Source organism: Prorops nasuta, unplaced genomic scaffold (genome assembly GCF_024137725.1).
Source record: "Prorops nasuta isolate Cenicafe-Biocafe unplaced genomic scaffold, Cenicafe_Pnas_1.2 PNAS00449, whole genome shotgun sequence".
Classification (NCBI taxonomy): Eukaryota; Metazoa; Arthropoda; class Insecta; order Hymenoptera; family Bethylidae; genus Prorops; species Prorops nasuta.
Window position 1 is genome coordinate 1 of NW_027117245.1, and position 20,253 is coordinate 20,253.

Here is a 20,253-nt window from a genome sequence, read left to right on the forward strand (position 1 = left end):
GATCTGGAAGAAAATGTTTTGTTAGAAATCAACTTATCAATGAATAAGTAAAGGGATGGTATTTTTTGACATACGCTGTGCTGCTGAATAAGCTGCGTGGAGTATTGATACTAATCCAATAAAAGTTATAAATTTATGCATCGCTGTTGCTGGCATATTGAAAGCTTATTGTGGTTTGTGACAGGATACGCATAAACTTATGAAAAACTAACCTCTCTATGTAGTACAACTTAAACAAATTTATTATTATGATGACAATTAAAATCTCGTTCACGCGAGAAAAATATCGATACTCGAATCGAATCAATTATTAATGGACTTTTCGATATATCGAAACGGAGAGTATCGAGATATCACCGAACTTTATTATCGATTCTCGAATAATTTTACCACAGAGCAGTGAGACATTATTTTTACGTATTTATTTTACTTTTGTTGGACATTGGAATATTTGGAATGTAACAAAATATTTATTAAAGCAGATACACTAATTTTCATATATTTAAAAATTTTTAATGTCATGGGTGGAAGAAATTATCAAAACTTGAAAAATTCACTTTTATTGATGCTTTGACAACGTGAGCTGAGACACACACTTGCTCGTAGTTCATATGACTTTATATCACTGCGTGTTCAAACATATACATATACAATTTATTAAATAATTACATGTGTTTAGAGTGTTTACAGAGTTTGTCAAGAGTTCGTTAATTTGTGCAAGCTTGCCGCGTTTCTTCAAAAATTCCTCTCAAGGCTTGCACGTATTAAGGATATGCTTAATCACATTAAAATGATCAATTTTCAAAGAAATATTTCTAGATTCAAATTGAACAAACCGCTATTAAGTAGGGTTCCTCAAAGCCTTAAAAGTTTGATATCGCTGAGCTTATTGTAGTCACTATAGTGCAGATCTTTTGCAGAGAATAGAAAAATTCAGAAACATTTTCTAAAAAAAAAGAAAGCAGATTTTTCATGCGAGCAATTTACTCACAGCTTTATTTAATGATTATCATCATGGATCAGAGAATTTACGGAGCTTCTCTCTCATATCTCATCCTCTCACCCGAGTATTATAAAGAGATCTTTCATGTTCGTTTCACGAATTTTTCAGTGGTTTATGATGAAAAATGTTTTCATTGTTCTTTAAATTTCGAACTAATAGCAAGAAACGTGGAAATGTGTTTCCACGAAATACCGTTACGCCATTTTTTTTTATGTCACTCGACAACTTTTTTTTCATATCTTCCAAGCGTCGAAATATGAAAAAATTATTTTCGACCTATCTGCATACATACATGCATACACACACGACATATATGTATATACATATGTATTCGAGGATATTCGCTTGGGTTGCAAGAATATTTTGACAGGATAGACTCTTCTAATAGACTTTGCAGACGGACATAATAGAAATAGTTAATATAGCATCATATATTAATTTAATATTTAGTAATAATATATTATCTCCTATTATGTATTAATATGTATGATATTTTTTTCAATAAAGTACTTTGTTTTGCTTTGATCTAGCTGATATCCAGATATTCTTAGATCTTGTGTGAGTACGGTGCAAGTACGTTCACGCTCAGCCTCGGTGCGCGTGCACTCATCGTGGAATATTGCACAATTTTCCCTAACCTCAATTTTCCATTGACCAAATTCATTTATCTAACTTAACCTTAATTATTGATCAAAGAATTTAACGGGACAAAAATTGGCAGTATGAATAATCGCAGAAGAAGAAAACAGGAAAGGAAATCCTCGAAGAGCACACGCATTTTAATTCTAATCACATATTACACACTCCCACACACTCTCTCTCACACACACACACACACACTCACTTTTTGCCAATGGATCGAAAGAATCAATTTACATGATCTGTTATAACAATTATCAACGTCCAATGAATCGATCGGTATTCCGGATCCAATTCTCTTGTTGATTTCTGCAAGTTTTCCTTCGTCCAATCACAATTCTGACTACCGGAAATGGCGTTTGCCGCGAAAATTTGAAAGTCAGAACGAAGATGTGCGAAGCACGAAAAAGACGGTGATTATTATTCGAGAGAATGTTTTCTTTAAAGCTTCGATCGGTTGTGCAAGAATAGTATAGTGGGGGTAAAAAGCATATTTCGTTTTTTTTTCACGTATCGTTAACAATGCGATAATGCAATTAGGGAGTATTATACACAGGAATGTTTTTCGAATACAATCGATTCGCCTCGCAAACGTAAAAACAATCAATTATTTTCCTAGAGTGTTCAACACATGTCGAAAAAAATACGTTAAAATAGTTTCTACCAATGATATCTTTTATTATTGCTCTACGTTCTCCAATCAGCTTTTATGATTTAATTTCCTTGTGGAAGTTTTGATATATTAAAATCGAAAGTCGCAAGAATCTCTTAATAAAAAGAAAAAACTGAACGAAATTGCTATACAAAGTTAACGTTTTACGTTTTAGAATTTACACGTATTTAAGCTTTGCATCACTCGGTGTAAGAAATATTATACACATTTACGTTTCCGAACATTGAATTACGCTAGAAAACGTGCCCTTGAAATAGGCTAAAATTATTCTGTGGTGTTACTATACTCAAATCGCATTTTTTTTTCAATTCAATAATCCCTTATCGTTAATCTTCTACTTGACTACCATTTATAATTACTATATTATTTTTAGCTTCAAGAAAATAATCTTCGTACAAAATTGACTATAGCCGATTGCTTTTGTGATGTTTCTCGAACAGGTCTTTTTAAAATAACGCTCGGTGAAACAAAAAGATTTAAATATATAATATATATATATATATTTATATAATATATTTATTTCTTATAACCCTATATTCCTTACTTTTTTGTTCTTGCCTTCTCCCATATTACGATATGATGTGTATACGTATTGACATAAATTCTTCCGACCGGTATCAATCGCAATAATTCTTGCTTTACTATATAGCAAACTGACAAACATTTTAATACTTGGTGTAAACCCTCAAGCTTTGCAAAAAGCGAAAAAACAACCTTTCCTTCGCAACAAACAATCAAGCGAAATTTCCATCGCGCTTGTTATATTCCACGTTGAAACTTTGGTCCACCAATCATAGTCGTTCTCGTCGGATTTCACGAGCTATATTCTTGTTTATTCGCTATACTAATTTTCTCTCTCTCTCTCTCTCTCATTGTGTCTCACCCTTTCTCTCTTCGTAAAACAAAAGTATATTTGGACGTTTAGCTGCTTGTACTTACGTACGCGTGACTTAATCGCTAGAAGAAATCGTGAAAAATGCTACACCATTACAAAAGTCCCCTCTCATCTGAGAACGTGCTCGTCGTTTCTGGACGTGATCTGAGAGATCCTGACTCACCAGTTATATTCCATTTTCGTTTTAGAATGAAATCTAACGTGGTATGTATATATAGGAATGAAGTATTTTCCAATTGATATAAACGTCCCGGTCGGAGGACTTGATAAAAAAATTGACCCGGAGGGGTGGTTCTCTCGCACATTCACTTTAGGCCAAATGCGTTCTCGCTATCGCTAGTCTCGTCGGAAAACATTTATAGACGATTCGTTTAACGCCCCACCGTGACAACTTCTTCCTCACGCCTAACCAATCCTTCGAAATGCATCTCTGCCGTAAAACGTCCACTTCATTCAATTTTTTAAATAGACTTGTGTCTATTTTTCTAAATGAAATATATATGGAAATTCAGTAATTCGTTAATTATTATATAGTGGAACTTTTCCATCGTTAATTTTTACTGAAATCTTGAGAAAGGTTTTGGTTTAAATTCAATTTTGCAATTTGTTTATCAGAAAAAATAATCTACACTTGTTATCTAGTTTGCACAAAGAAGCACACGAGAAACTCGAATAATTCATTAAATATGATTGGATAAAACCTCCGAGTTACGAATACAATTTAAAATCTTAAGATTTCAGTGGACGTTTATGATAAAGACACGTTTAAGAAGAGTTTAAGAGCTCGATGAGTCCGACGACGGAACGGAGCACGTAAAGTCAGTTAAGAATGGGAATCGTTTTAACTTGGAATTTGTACAGTTTGTCGATGGGCGTTGCAAGAAGAGACTCTCTCTGCACACGTTGTCGGTAAGTTGTCACAGAAAGGATATCACTGGCTGATGAACGGAGCCTCTCGTGCTCGATTGCACAAGACTAATTAATATATACAACGTGTTATCCATCTCTGTCGTCCGTTCTGTGACACGATTGGTTCCCCTGGCACGTAGGGGGAGGGATTCTTGTTTTGGGAGGGATAAGTCTGTACAAAAATTCTTGTGAACAGCCTGTATAGTCTACGACGAATCATCCTCTCTAATTCCTTGTTTTCCACACTCCTACGCTCTCCTCTTCACTCTTCGATCCTTCTGCACAACTCTGTGTCCTTTCAACTGTTCAAGGTCCACTGGAGCCAACCTGATGGCCACGTGGAAACCACAGGGTCCTCAGGGTATACACGAGTGTGCGTTGGTTGACTGTTCTAGAGACAACGATGGTACCGAAAAATCGGTATCCAGGATGGAAATATTGGATACAACCAACGATTCTTTCGTGCATCTTCCTAATCCTGTCGTCCTTGCGACGTCCAGTGATCCACTTGAAAATTTCCCTTTCCACACTCTTACTTTATATCTGTCTCTCTCACTCTTTCATTATCATCGCAACTTTGCGTTCCTTTCAGTTCTTCAAGGTCCACTGGAGTCAACCTGATGGCCACGTGGGAACCACAGGGTCCTCAAGGTCTTCAGAGTCCTCAGGGTCTTATACACGAGCGTGTGTTGATTGTTCCAGCGACAAAACAACAGCACCGAAAAATCGGTATCCAAGATGGAACCACCGATACAACCAACGATTCCCTTCGTGCATCTTCCTACTCCTTCTGTCGTCCTTACATCGTTCAATGACCCACTTGAAAATTTCCTTTTCCGTTCTCCACGCTCTTATTCTCCCTCTGTCTCTCTCACTCTTTCATTCTCATCGCAACTTTGCATTCCTTTCAGCTGCTCGAGGTCCGCTGGAGCCGACCTGATGGCCACGGAGGAACCACATCGGTCCTCAGGGTATACACGAGTGTGTGTTGGTCGATTGTTCCGGCGACAAGAGTGGTACCGAGAAATCGGTGTCCAGGATCAAATCACTGATACAACCAACAATTCCTTTCGTGTATCTTCCACCTGTCGTCCTCACTATGTCCGGTGCTCCACCTGAAAATTCATTTGCATTATTAATTATTCTTAAATATATATATAAGTATTTTATAAATTATTAAATTTCTCACCAATATAGAGACCAGTATCTGTGTTTAATTGCCTGAGCTGTCCAGGGGACGACGCGGAGACACCTGTTCCACTATCGACGACCAGAGAAGCCCATTGTTCGTTCCTGAAGCCAAGAGAAATTCGATATTCGATAAAGTCATTGCACACCTGCTTACAAAATGTCTATGTATATGTATGTATAATGGAATACACGATCGTTTCCAATATAAATTGCGAGTAATTTAATCTGTCCCATAATGAACAGCATTGTTAGTCGAGGAATTGGTTTGGTTACCTAACAGCACGAACTCGATGCCACAAATCATCGTCCAGTCTGGTCAAATTGTATCTGAGCACTGCCTCGCCCGATCCGAGATTATAGGCGAGCGTTAGGTAGCCCTGTTTCAAGCCAAGGGCAAGAAAATCATCGTTCTCGTCCTTCTGCTCCTGAGGATCCGATTGGCGACCGCTCCATAATAACAGTCCGTTGCTACTGCTCGCTCGGAATCTCATATTGATGTCCACTCTGTAGCTTATTATCCTGTAATTTGAAGGTGTGTGTGTGTGTGTGAGTAAAGATGTAGAATTTGCGAATGGAGTAAAGAGATTGAATGGGGGGAGGCGTTGTGGTGTGTTTTAAATGTGTCAAGGAAATTGGTGAAAGTCCATTATGCAATTTTCATGTGGTTTATTTGGTGTATTATCATAATGATTCATCGATTTCTGTGTGTAACGTTATTGAAATAATTCTTACAGGAAAATTTACCAAATTGACGCTATTGTATTTTATCAAAGGAAAATTGGAATTCGTCTGTTTTGTTTAGTATGATTTATGTACTTTTTTTGTTATTATTTGGCGAAGGTAATTCTTAACTCGTTAAATGAATTTATACTGAATCTACTAAAGGAGGATTTCAGGAGTTTTAACCAGTAGTAAATTTTTAAATTAAATTAAGGTTAAATCAAACAAGCTTACAAGGATTTTCTATTCAGAGTCAGTTCTTTTCTCGAGTATTTTTTATTTGATCCTAACATTGGACGTATATGCAACGTGACAATTTTAGCATTAAACAATTTATATGTCAAAGGATAATCAGTATCAAGTAATTTTGTGTTTAAACCGAAGCTGAAAATTATACACGGTGCACTGAAACACAAAATTATTTATCAAATTGACGATACAATTTCATCTAAGGAAAATTGGAATTAGTCTGTTTTGTATAGCATAGTTTAAACAATTTTTATGTCATTATTTAGCAAAAATTCATCTCGATTCATTCAAAAAATTTATACTGAACTTAGGATGATTTTAGAAATTTTAACCAGTAGTAAATCTTAAAATTAAATTAAGGTTAAATGAAACAATTTTCCAACAATTTTCTATTCAGAGTCAGTTCTTTACTCGACTTATTTTTGATTTGATCCTATAACATTGGACTGTATATGCCACGTGACAATTTTACTATTAAACAATTTAAGTATAAATTAAAGGACAACCAGTATAAAGAAGAGAGTTCAGTGTTTAAACTAAAGGTGAAAATCATTGAGGGTGACGCGTGTTGAAGTGAAGGAAAGTGGGAAAAGAACCTCTTCATGGTGTCAGCATCGTTGTAGTGAAGGTAGCTCTCGCTGCCAGTGAAGCTCGGTACGGTTTTTTCGTTTCTGCTTGCGAGGATGTTTGGCCTGGCTGGGGAGGTTGCGAGGGGTTTGTAGTCATCGGGCGCTGGGCAAGGGTGGGGGACGCCCGGACGACATCGGCAGGTGAACCGCTCCCTCAGCGGTCGACATTCCGCATCACCGCACGGTCTCGCCTCGCAGGCATGTCCACAATTTCCCACATTCACGCCGCCAAGCGCTTCGGCCAAAATACCGACCTGTTGGCATCACCAATTAAGCTCAAACTTCCAACTCGACCAGCAAAAATTTCTCTCTCGAAAAAAAAATTATTTTTATGATTTTTTCACGATATATATATATATATGTATAGGTTGGAAAAGCTATGTAAGCGAGTGATTAGATGGGGAAATATATGGTAGATATATAGATAGAGATAGTTGCGAAGGGGTGGTGGTGTGTTGAGGGAAAGTTATTACCATTGGGTTCTATAATGATTAAACAAATCGGTGTTAGTAATGTAAAAGTGGAAAGAAAAATGAATAAAGTAGAGGCTGGGAGGGGATAAGCAGAGTTCATTAAACCAATTATGTGAGAAAAAAATTATTTTTGTAATTTTGCACGTTTTATACATATATGAGCAATTCCACCAATTCGGGAACTGGTTAAACCGACGCACATCCCAGAATTTTTTGATATTCTCAGATCTTGTATTCTTTATTCAAAAATGATTCTCTAATTTTTGTCAGAATCTTTTATCCATTATTTATGACATAGTTATATTGGAAAGTTTTTAATTTTAAGCACGTCCTATCTTTTAATTTATTTTCCATACTTTTTCAAATAACTTAATAAATTTTTTTCACACATGATTTCCATGAAAAAAAATCTCACCTTTCCAATGGAATAATTGTTTTTCTAGTAACATCACTTTATACCGAAGAAATTAGCGTTTAAAGTATAAAAATCAATTTTTCAGGAAATGCCTATTTTTTTTTTAGTATTTTTTTCGTAAAGTTGAGAAAATTTCACATGGAACCTGTAACTTTCAAAATGGGATTCCTATTAAAACTCGTCGAATCGATAATAATAAAATTAAAAAAAAGAAATAATAAATAGTTTACCGCAAGTATTATGGACTATCTCGATTCTTAGGGACGTTTTTTCCAAGTATGACACTAGGGAGCCTGTAATATTTATTCGAAATGACTTAATTTTATTACTGTAAGTGCCGGTGTCTTTACGTAAAAGTCGATATTACGTAGGAGTACCAACCTAAATGTTTTGTTCCTCAACTCTAAATATACTCTTGTTTTGAAAGTTTAAAGTTTAAAATTTGTAGGTTTGAAGTTGATTTAAAAATAAAAAATGATATACAGAGTAGAAAAAACATATTGGGGGAGCTATTACTACAATGAAAAAAATTTAATCTGGTACTCCTACGTAATCCCGATTTTTACGCAAAGACACCGGCACTTACAGAAATAAAATTAAGTAATTTCGAATAAATTTTACAGGCTCTAGTGTCGTACTTGGAAAAAAAGTCCATAAGAATCGAGATAGTCTATAATACTTGTGGTAAACTATTTATTATTTCTTTTTTTTAATTTTATTATTATCGATTCGACGAGTTTTAATAGGAATCCCTTTTTAAAAGTTACAGGTTCCATGTAAAATTTTCTCAACTTTACGAAAAAAATACTAAAAAAAAAAAAAAAATAGGCATTTCCTGAAAAATTGATTTTTATACTTTAAACGCTAATTTCTTCGGTATAAAGTGATATTACTAGAAAAACAATTATTTCATTGGAAAGGTGAGATTTTTTTACATGGAAATCATGTGTGAAAAAAATTTATTAAGTTATTTGAAAAAGTATGGAAAATAAATTAAAAGATAGGACGTACTTAAAATTAAAAACTTTCCAATATAACCACGTCGTAAATAATGGATAAAAAATTCTGAAAAAAATTAGAGAATCATTTTTCGATAAAGAGTACAAGATCTGAGCATATAAAAAAAAACTGGGATGTGCGTCGGTTTAACCAGTTCCCGAATTGGTGGAATTGCTCATATATATAGGTTGGGAAAGCTATGTCAGCGAGTGATCAGGTGAGGAAATATGGTTAGATATGTATAGGTATATATAGTATAGGTAGTTGTGGAGGGCTGGTGGTATACCGAAGAAAAGTAATTACCATTAGGTTCGACAATACGTAAACAAATCGGAGTTAGTAACATAAAAATTGAATAGTAAATAAACTACAAATTAAAAAGGGATGAGCAGAGTTCATTAGACCAGTTATGTGATGGCACTAGGATAGATAGGGTTGCAAAGGTAATGACTTGGCAATAAATTAGTGTAGTGGAATTGATCTGTGCTCTCCAACATATATATATAACGTCCACAAAATTAATATCCAAAGTAAATAAAATTTCATTCTTTTCTACTGTGTTAGTCTCTATAAATATATTTAAGTAGTGCAGTATGTATCATTTGTCGAAAACACTTTGTTAAATGGAATCTAAGAAATTTTTAGGAAAACATGGATATTTTTTATATAGAATTTTCCAATGAAAAATTAATATTTATGCAGATGAACGTTCTGGTACGATTCAAGTGGTACAAAGCCCCATTAGAAAATTAAATTGTTGTTTACCTCACGACTGTTTAAAATGTCTCTATAAAAATATTTAAGTAGCGCACAGAGTGTACCATTTGTCAAAAAGACTCTATTAAATAAAATCTAAGAAATTTTTAGGAAAACATGGATATTTTTTATATAGAATTGTCCAATGAAAAATTAATATTTATGCAGATGAACGTTCTGGTACGATTCAAGTGGTACAAAGCCCCATTAGAAAATTAAATTGTTGCTTACCTCACGACTGTTTAAAATCACCGTTTGTATGCAGCCAACGAAGCTCGCGGTGCTTTTCATTTTGGGCGAATACATGTCAGGACTTGGCGCACCTCCCAGGTAGAGATTGAGGGGAAGAGAAAGCTGCGTGAAAGCCCCGGGCGCCAGGATCTCCTGCGGAGGATAGTCCTCGACCTCCAAGGACGCCATTCGACCAGTCCTCGACACTCGGACCCCCACCCATTCCCCCAGCTTCACCGGGTACTCGCTCCTGTATAATTACCACGAGTTATCCAGCGCAACTTTTCTCCCTTTAACTCCATTAAATCCTCCAGCAGTGAAATTAAACGTTCTAAATATTTCCTGATTCATTACTCTCTCTCTCTCTCCACTGCGCAAACTCCCTTATCCTCTTCCTCCAGTTATTTTCTATTTTTTTATACTTTCCACGAAATTCAACGATACTATTTGTATAATATAGTAAAATGAAAATTAACTACTCGTGCCTGTAGCGCTCAATTTAAGGTTTGTACTACTTAATTTTCTTCTTTTTCCAGCCAAGCTGCATTTGGGCGAGGATAACGTATAATTTGGATGAAAAAGCGAGCAGTCTCGTTGAAATTTCTGGATTAAATTGCAGTGTGGTATATATATATATAAGAAGCGGGGAAGTATAAGTGCCGAGGAGAAATGGAAATGAAGGAAATTTCGGGCACGCGGTGTCGTTCGATGAGACGTCTTTGGGAATTTCGCTTTATATCGAGCGCTGCTCGATAAACATCCGTCTCGATTTCTTTCGCTTTCCAACCTCCACGTCCCGTGAAATAACATCCGTTGGCAAACTTCATTCGCATTCACGAGAGCCGAGACAAGAAAGGCCCCCTGCAGCTTTCCCTAGATGCCACAACATTTTGTAAACTCTACTGATCCTCGTCGCTTTTTCATTATACCAGCTTTGAACGACTCAAAGTAATTTATGGCAAAAATCATCCTATACCTATGTGGAAAAATAATTTTGCAGAAAAAATACTGAGAACCTTTATTATTGATTGAGTATATAGCGTATCACTTGTTTGATTGTCCATATATCTATAATTTGATTTCACACAGTGAAAATCAGCAAATTTTTGCTTACAGTTCTTTCTATTTTGGTCGTTTTTTTATTTTACCAGCTCTGAACGACTGGAAATAATTTATGGCAAAAAACATTCTATACCTGGAAATAATTTTGTAGAAAAACGATCGAGAGCCTTTAGCGATTATATAACTGATGTGTCACTTATTTTTGTCAATTCGTATAGGTCAACAATTTGAATTCACAGTGAAAATCAGCAAATTTTTACTTCAACTTCTTTCTATTCTCATCGTTTCTTCCATTTTGACTGTTCTTAACTTCTCGAAATAATTTATGGCGAAAAACATCCTATACATGGAAATAATTTTGCAGAAAAATGATCGAGAGCCTTTGGTGATTAAGTGTACAGCATATCACTCGTTTGACCATTTATAGGTGTACAATTTGAATTGACAGAGAAAATCAAAAAAGCTTCGCTAAAAATTCTTTCTATCCTCGTGGTTTTTTTTTTCATTTTACCAGCTCTTAACGACTTAAAATAATTTATGGCGAAAGCTTGCAAGCTCACCCCTTTGAGCATCGCTTGTAATTTTCAGCGATTAAAATTTTGTCTATACGTACGATAGAAATAGTAAATCGAAATGTAATTGAATTATTAATTTGGAAAACGTATATCTGTATAATCGAATAACGATAATACAAGGACAAAATTATTCATGGAGGCAAATATAAATAAATTGTGAAATTCGCATGATTCGGTAAAGTAAAGTGGAAAAGGTATTTTTCAATAATTCAACGCTTTATTGGAGTTTGTTGGAATATTTTGTGATACGAATTGGGTCGAATAATGAGAAAGCCAAGTATTCAATTAAAGGCAGAGTTGTATGGCAGTCTCGGAGTGGCGCGAGCTGATAATAATAAGAAATGCCATTTAGCAAGGCAATAAAACGACTGGCGATCCTTTCTCTGTGCAGAAAGCTGGCATTCTGGCGAAATTACATCAAGCGCGCACGGGGTCAAGAGTGTTTCGTTAAAATTTATCTTATTAGCCAGTACCGTCCCATTATAATATGTCATATAAATTTATTCAACTGAATAATTGGATGGGAATATTATCAGACATTCATCTGCAAGGGTAAAAATGCAAATCGCATGAATAATTGCTGCAATTATGGCATTTAGCCTAATGACTAATTGCGATCGCGTATATAAAATATGTAAAATTCACAAATTAATTAACGCCGAGCCGAATATTGTTGAATATGCAAAATGCACTAGCTGGGAAAATTGATAAAACTTTGGTCGACTGCGATAAACTATATGTTTTTTAATTTCGAGTGTATACCAGAGCACAAGAAACTAACAAATTTAATAAGGACTTTCGATTCCTGACACCTACACTACTTTTATTACAGGAAACTTCACGGAAACCACCGAGCCTGCCCGGATAAAGTATGCAATAAAGCTTCCTCGGCTTTATATTATAGCCCACGTCTGCTGCCACCAAATAGTTAATATCTCTGTGCAGAACTCCCTTTGATTGAAACCTCTACCCTGTTCCTCCTATATAACCCCCCTCCACCCCCCAAAGCCACCCCTCTCTTCACTATTGCACAATCTTCGCTTTCTCACGTACAAACATACCTTTATCTCCCTCCTCCCTATCTAGTATTATATATTATATTTCATTTTTACCATTTCAATATTTAGGACGGCTCTTTTATTTTCACTGAAATTTCTCAAGAGTCGAGAAATACGAGCTTACCGTATAGTAGCGGGTCCTGTGCCGAGGTCAAAGGTGAATTGCACGTGTCCTGCCGAGAGATAAAGGGCAATAAAGTCGCCAGTTGCGTCGCTGTGATGACCATTGTAAAGTATCACGCCGTCTGGTGCACTTGGCTTCAGCGTGACGGCCAATTCGAGCCAAGACAACGATGTATCCGCTAATCCAGGATATCGCAGGTAAGAAGATCCATTGAAGGACGGAACCTGAAATTTATTATGTACACGGTTCTTCCATTATTTATCTTCTCATGTTTCATTTAAATTTCATTAAGGTCAAATATCAATTTTGCCTCTTTTTCTCGTGTGTAATGGGGACTTTAAAAGTCAAGCTGCAGTAAACGTTTACGATTACACGTGGATCCCACACTGAATCGTTGAGTAAACCTCTGTACTGCAGTTATATTATTATTATTATTATAACACAGATTTACGTCAAAGAGCGGTAGTATGCAAGAGATACTTTTTTGTGAGTAAAATAGGAGATAGGGTTCAGTGGTATAAAGCTGTTTCACAAGTGTTTGATACTTGGAATATTTTACCCTAGTAGATACCATTTTGTGCAAAAATATGTATTAATTAATTTTACTTATTTTTTTAGCTTCGAATTTGTTCCTCAAAAGCATTTGTTTTGTGACGTTGGTGTAATTATTGATATTGCTACTGACGTTCAGTAGTGAGACATTCACAAAGGAATCCAACAAAACTCGAAGACGAATTTAGCGTTCAGTCGTATAAAGCCGCTTCATATAAGTATTTGAGATCTAAAATAATTTACCCTAGTCGTCTCTATTTTGTTCAAAATTACTCGTAATAATCGTTACGTATTACTTCAGCTTCAAATTTGTGCTTCGAAAGCGTTCTGTTTCAATGTTGGTGTAATTATCGATATTACTACTGGCTTTCAGTAGTTAGACGTTTACAGAGAAATCGAACAAAACTCGAAGAAGAATTTATATAGCTACTCCATAAGTGTTTGCAATCTAGAATATTTTACACCTTACACAATACCATTTTCTTCAAAATTACTCCTAATAACGATTACACATTTTTTCAATCCCGAATTTGTGCCTCGAAAGCGTTCCTTCCAGACGTCGGTGTAATTATCGATATTACTACTGGCGTTCAGTAGTCAGGCATTTACAAAGAAATCGGACAAACTCGAAGAGGAATTTTCAATGGATTGGAAACTATTGCGTAATGAAATTTCGATATTGGAATATATATATAAGTTCGGTGAAGTTTAAGTGGGATGAGTGAGGGGAAGGGAAGGAGGGGGGCATGGGGGAAGAATATTATCAGATCGAGGCTTTGGCGAGCTTTGATGCTTCCGCCATTGTTGTAATCGATATTTTATAGCTGCGCATAATCCACCTTCGCTTTCCACACATTTTCCACAACATGGAAGATGATCCTCGGTGCAAATACACCAAGTTCGCTCACTTCATTCCCATTCGTTCGTTTATATTGTACGACAAATTGCTGGAGGAACCGAGTGTACACACACACACACACACACACACACCTGTTTGACACGCGAATTCCAATTTCATTGAACGAAGGATTCGCTGCGAGAAAAATATACAGTGCAGCTTTTAATCGCGAAAAATACTCCAATTATTTCTACCTGATTGACAGAAAAGTATGATAACTTTTATAAAAGTGAAAAACACTGGAAATAATAAATTTCATCGCTTCGAACAATATTTATTGTTTTCCCATATACATTCGCATTTACTCGTGGATTACTCGTCATTGTCAAATTGTTTATATGTATATACAATACTGACGTTTAATGTTACAAGGGGTCTGACGGATGCGCGCTAGGTCATTTAAAAATATATCAGGCTTTTGTTAAACTTTTTAAAATGACTGTGTCGCTTTGATAGCTTCCTGCCGCGTTTTGCTCTTGGCATATTTTTTATCGGTACTTTAGCTTCATTCCTTGCGGCAAATTAATAAATGAAGCGTGCTTCTCGTGATCGATAAACTGTGTCACTACGACTTTGTTGCAACGTTCGCGATACAAATAAAATTTTTATTATTTTTCTACCTGTCGATAAGGAACATCGCTTAAAGTCGAATTATTGAGAAATGATGAAATAATGCACATTTGTTCCCCTTTTATTATATATATGTATGTCACGAATTAATGTCATTTTGGTATAGGACAAATGAGTTTTGTCCCATGAAAATTTTATTATTAACGAATAAACATTCTGGCAGTGTTTTTGCTTAATTTTATGAACGACAATGAAACGTGTTCCTCGCGATTGATAGAGTACGTCACGAATTTTGTTGCAGCGTTCATGATACAAATAAAATACTTATTATATCTAAACCTGGTGGTATATAATGAAGAATACGTAAAATTGAATGGTTGCAAAATAAGGAAATAACATAAATTTGCTTTCTTTTTATTTATATATATATCAGGAATTCATGTAATTTTGGTATAAGATAAACTTTTTTGTCCCATGAAAATTTTATTATTAACAAATAAACATTCTGCGAGTATTTTTGCTTAATTTAATAAAAGAGAATGAAACGTGTGCTTCTCACGATTGATAAAGTATGTCACGGACTTTGTTGCTGCGTTCAAATGATACAAACAAAATATTTATTATATTTAAACCTGTTAAATAGTGAAGAATCCATAAAGTTGAATGAATGCGAATTGAAGAAATAGCACAAATTTGTTATCCTTTTACTATATATATCAGAAATTAATGTGATTGTTGTAAGTTAAACTCGTTTGTTTCGTGAAAATCTCATCATTAACGAATAAACGTGGCAGAGGGGGTGTTTCAGCATAATTTGATGGGAAGAAGCATTTAATTTATTTGGAGTCGGAAGCTTAACGGGGGAACGGAAAGGAGCGAGTGTTACGTAAAGGAGATTGAAGCTTTTCTCGAGGCACCGAACGTCAAACCGAGAGAGAGAGAGAGAGAGAGAGGGAGACTAGTGGTCTCTCGGGGACTCGCGACTTACAGGCACTCTCGCATAATGCCCGGGGTTACCTGGCCCTGAATTCCCGTGGGATCTGCTTCAGCCTCGCGTGAAAAGCTGACGGGAAAAAGCCGCGATTCCTGAAATCAGCCACAGGAAATGACGGCAAAGCGGCAAGATCACAAAGCTATGCAAATCGATCCTTCTTTTACATGCAAATCGTTCAGTTGTAATGCAAAATTACGATACAAACGGATATGCCACGATGCGATTTTAATGCGAACCTGCAAGATTATAGATAAAGCAATCAAAACGACGTTCTATATATATATATATAGTAACTAATGAAAATGGCAAAATTACAAAGTTCGATTAAAATTATGGCATCGAAGATAACCGTTTGACATGTTTAATTTACAGATTTGTGCATGCACAATGCGATAAAAGTTATTCGTGTTTAGAGTGATGCAAATAATTGTAACTCGTATTTGTATAAGAACAGAGCTGAGAATTGAAATTGGCAAATATTTTATGTATTTTTTTTACTTTAAAAAGCAGTCATGAGACGAATGAGGAATTTTTTTCGAGACAAAGTCGTGCTAATCGTTTGGGTGTAATGTAAAATTATACACGATACGAAGGGATATGCTACGATACGATTTTAATGCGAGCCTGCAAGATTATAGATAGAGCAATGAAAACGTCATTCTATATATATATATATATATATATATATAAATAGCTACCAATGAAAATAGGAAAATTACAACGTTTGATTAAAATTATGGCATCGAAGATAACCGTTTGTCAAGTTTAATCTTCAGATTTACACGATGCGATAAAACTTATTCGTGTATGGAGTGATGCAAATAATTGTAACTCGTATTTGTATAAGAACAGAGCTGGGAATTGAATTTGGCAAATATTTTACGTGGTTTTTTTTACCGTGAGTCTTGCGAATTTTGTTTCACTTTAAAAATCAGTCATGATAGAGTTGAATGAGGAATTTTTATTGAGACAAAGTCATGCAAATCGTTTGATTACGATGCAAAATTATATACGATACGAACGTATATACTACGAGACGATTTTAATGCGAACCTGAAAGATTATATATAAAGCAATGAAAACGACGTTCTATATATATATATATATATATATATATATATATTATATAATTAGTATCCAGAGTGAAAATAGGAAAATTGCAACGTTTGACTAATATTGCAACATGGAGAATAACCGTTTGTCAAGTTTAATTTACAGATTTGTGCACATTGCGATAAAAGTTATTTGTGTATGGAATGATGCAAATAATTCTAACTTATATTTATGTAAGAAGAGTGTAGAGAATTGAATTTGGAAAATAATTTACGGGGTTATTTATCGCGAGTCTATAGCGATAGTAATGTTTTACTCTAAAAAACAGTTATGGGAAGGTTGAGCGGAGATTCTTACGGAGACAAAGTCATGCAAATCGATTGCTCTTTCACATGCAAATCGTCGCATTATAATGTGGAAATTATATGGCGCAAAAATGGAACGCAACATAAAAATTCAAAATATCGCAATATCGAAATTTATTCCCACAGAATTAAGGTGTTTTGTTTCATATATTTTTTATCCACAAAGGTGTAATTTTTGGGTGATCTAGTAACGAATATATTTTTCAAACGTGTTTAATAATTTTGAATTTTAGAGGAATTGTAGTTTGCATGCTTTGAAAACAGCTGGAATTCTTTCTTATAGATATTTAAATAAGGGACAGAATTTTTTATTTTTTTTGTTTGATAAGTGAGGTATAGTTGATAATTTTTGTGGACTGAAATATAAAAAAAAAGTTTAGCTAGATTTCTATAACATTTTAAAATAACGAATAAAAAGGGGTAGGGATAGTGATAAGTGTCAAGGAGACTCCATTAACAGTGCCTTTTTCTCTCCTTCGCAATTTCAGCCAGGTCCTGAGAAAGCTTTATGAAAATGTACGAAATTAGAAAAATTGTTTGTATAGTTTGCATACTTTGAATAAAGCTGAAATTTTTTATTATAAATATTTAAGCATTGGACAGAATTCTATATATTTTTTTGTTTGCTAAGTGTGATACATTTAAAAAATTCTGAACTGAAATATAAAAAAGAATTTCAGCTAGGTTTTTCTATAACATTTTAAAATAATGAATAAAAAGGGGTAGGGATAGTGATAAGAGTCAAGGACTCCATTAACATTGCCTTTTTTTCTCCTTTGCACTTTAGCCAGGTCCATAGAAAGCTTTATGAAAATGGACGAAATTAGAGGAATTGTTTGTATAGTTTGCATACTTTGAATACAGCTGAAATTTTTTATCATAAATATTTAAGTATGAGACAGAGTTCTTTATTTTCCCTGTTCCATAAGTAAGATATAGTTGATATTTTCTGTAGATTGAAATATAAAAAAAAGTTTAGCTATATAGGTTTTCTATAATATTTTAAAATAGTGAATAAACAGGGGTAGGGCTAGTGATAAGAGTCAAGCACTCCATTAACAGTGCCTTTTTCTCTCCTTTGCAACTTTAGCCAGGTCAATGGAAAGCTTTATGAAAATGGACGAAATTAGAGGGATTGTTTGTATAGTTTGCATACTTTGAAAACAGCTGGAACTTTGTATTATAGATATTTAAGCTCGGGGGGGGGGGGGAGGGGGGAGGGGGAGTCCTTTGCTTTCTCGTTTGATAGGTGCGACATGGCTTAGAGTTTCCTGGACTGAAATATTAAAAAGAATTTCATGGAACCCTCTACATTTCATATAACAGTCGACCAGTGGACAAGAAAGTATAGGGGTGTAGAAAGAGTCAAGGACAGCATTGATAGTGCTTTTTTCTTTCCTTAGCAACTTCGCCAGGTCTTGCAGAGAAAGCTTCATGAAGATGGACCAAAAAAGAATATAAAATGGAGAAGAATGGGAAGGAGGGGAGGGGGATGGACTCCGAGACAGGATTTTATCTCGAAGGCTGCATAGGGACATGCTATATATATACTTAGTTTTAAATCCACCTTGAGCTCGCACGACTCGCCCAACGTACAGGCGAGCAATGACAGGAATTTCATACAAGTTGACAAGCAAGAAAATCAAGAAAAATGTCCTCGCGCTTTTTTATCTCGAACGTCTAGCTTCTTTGAAACTTGCTTATAATATATTAAAAATTTAAATTTTCAAAAAAAAACTCTATAAAAAGATCACGTTCTGTATTTCCATATTTAAAATTCTATTCTTTTTTAAAAACAGTTAAACAATTTTTATTCATTTTCCTTGCGTTTCATGATTCCAATACTATATGATTCTTGAGAAGTTCTGCAGTGCTGGAGATTTTACGATAAAAAAACTGTATTGTATATGCGTAGGTTTGAATGTTTGTTTTTTTTTTAAGCCAGTACTTACTTGAAGGTCCACTCTGGTTTCGCAGAGATCACCGGTGTATCCGAGGGGGCAGAGACAGACAGCTGTGTCGCCGCCAGTTGTGAGGCACTTTCCGCCGTGGGAACACGGCACCTTGCTGCACCTGTCCGCCGTGCATTCCTCTAAAATGACAATAAATCAGTGCTTTTATTAAATCCTGTCGTTTCCTTCCACTAGCCAAGCCGACAGCGCTCAACCAATAAAACTGTCCTCTCCCCGAGACAAAAATATCGCAAGAAACTTCGATTCAGCTAGAAAACCGATCGAGTCTCATTTCAAACCTCCCCTACAAGCTGTATTCTCTCTCAGGAATCTTTAGAAATTTCACGGAAAATTGTTACATGGATTTTTCCACTTTTCTGCTTTTTATTCCTTTAATTATTTTTAATATATTTTTTACATTGAATTTTAAACATATATATGTATGATGAATTAGTTGATAAATTTAATCGACTGCTCTTGCCCAAAGCTGTTTATTCAACGAGGATAATTGTTGGTAATCGATGGAGGAGCCTCGCGAAGAAAGTATATTTATTAACTGATTCTTTGTAATTATATCAAGCTCTCATTCTTCGGACCAGCTTTTCTTTTATGAAAGCTAATAGCCGCGATCTGCCTGGAAAAAGCACTTTGCAGCATTGTAAATATTTACAGCCCAAAGTCAATTCAGCTGAGAGCTATTAAGTCGACGAAATTTGAGTTTATTCGCGACGTAAAAAGCATGGCTTTGGGGAATTTTTACAGGAAGAATTAGCGAGAAAAATTGCATTTAAAAATTATGCTCGGTGAGAAAAATAAATATCCAATATATATATATATATATATATATATATGTAGGAAACAATAAATCAAGGATTCGTTGGTTTGTGGATAAATTCTATCCAACTGCAGGGATTACAGTGGAATAGAAGTTAGCGTGCGGTAGGTATTAGTTTATATCGATTTTATGTGGCATTAGGTTCGTCATCCGGAAGTTACCATAGTGGAATGCGAGTTTGGCTCGAAAGGTAGCTTTTATTTTGGCCAAATTGAAACTTTTTCCAGAGCGATTGCTCGAGAAATAAAGGAGCCAGCTAGCAGGGATTGCTGGTACATGGGTACTGACCAATTTGATTGTTCCAACTATGGAAGAGAAGCTGTCTTTTCGAGTAGTTTTCGCAAAGAATTCCAGGACCTATGCAGGTGAGAACTGATGAAAGGGACAGGAAGACAAAAGGAGCTTTGAGAATTCCTGCTTCAAAAGACACGCT

The 20,253-nt window shown here is 35.2% G+C and overlaps 1 protein-coding gene across 1 annotated transcript; it reads right to left on the reverse strand.

The window, feature by feature from the left end:
* Positions 1–632: 632 nt before the first annotated feature.
* Positions 633–19,125, reverse strand: LOC136785517 (pikachurin-like; the record flags this gene model as incomplete). The annotated part of the gene is made up of 7 exons (XM_066746567.1): positions 633–5,234; positions 5,309–5,412; positions 5,584–5,829; positions 6,876–7,162; positions 9,783–10,032; positions 12,602–12,825; positions 18,986–19,125. Coding segments are annotated over 7 exons (1,400 nt in total), but the record flags the coding sequence as incomplete, so codon positions are not given.
* Between the last annotated feature and the right edge of the window lie 1,128 nt (positions 19,126–20,253).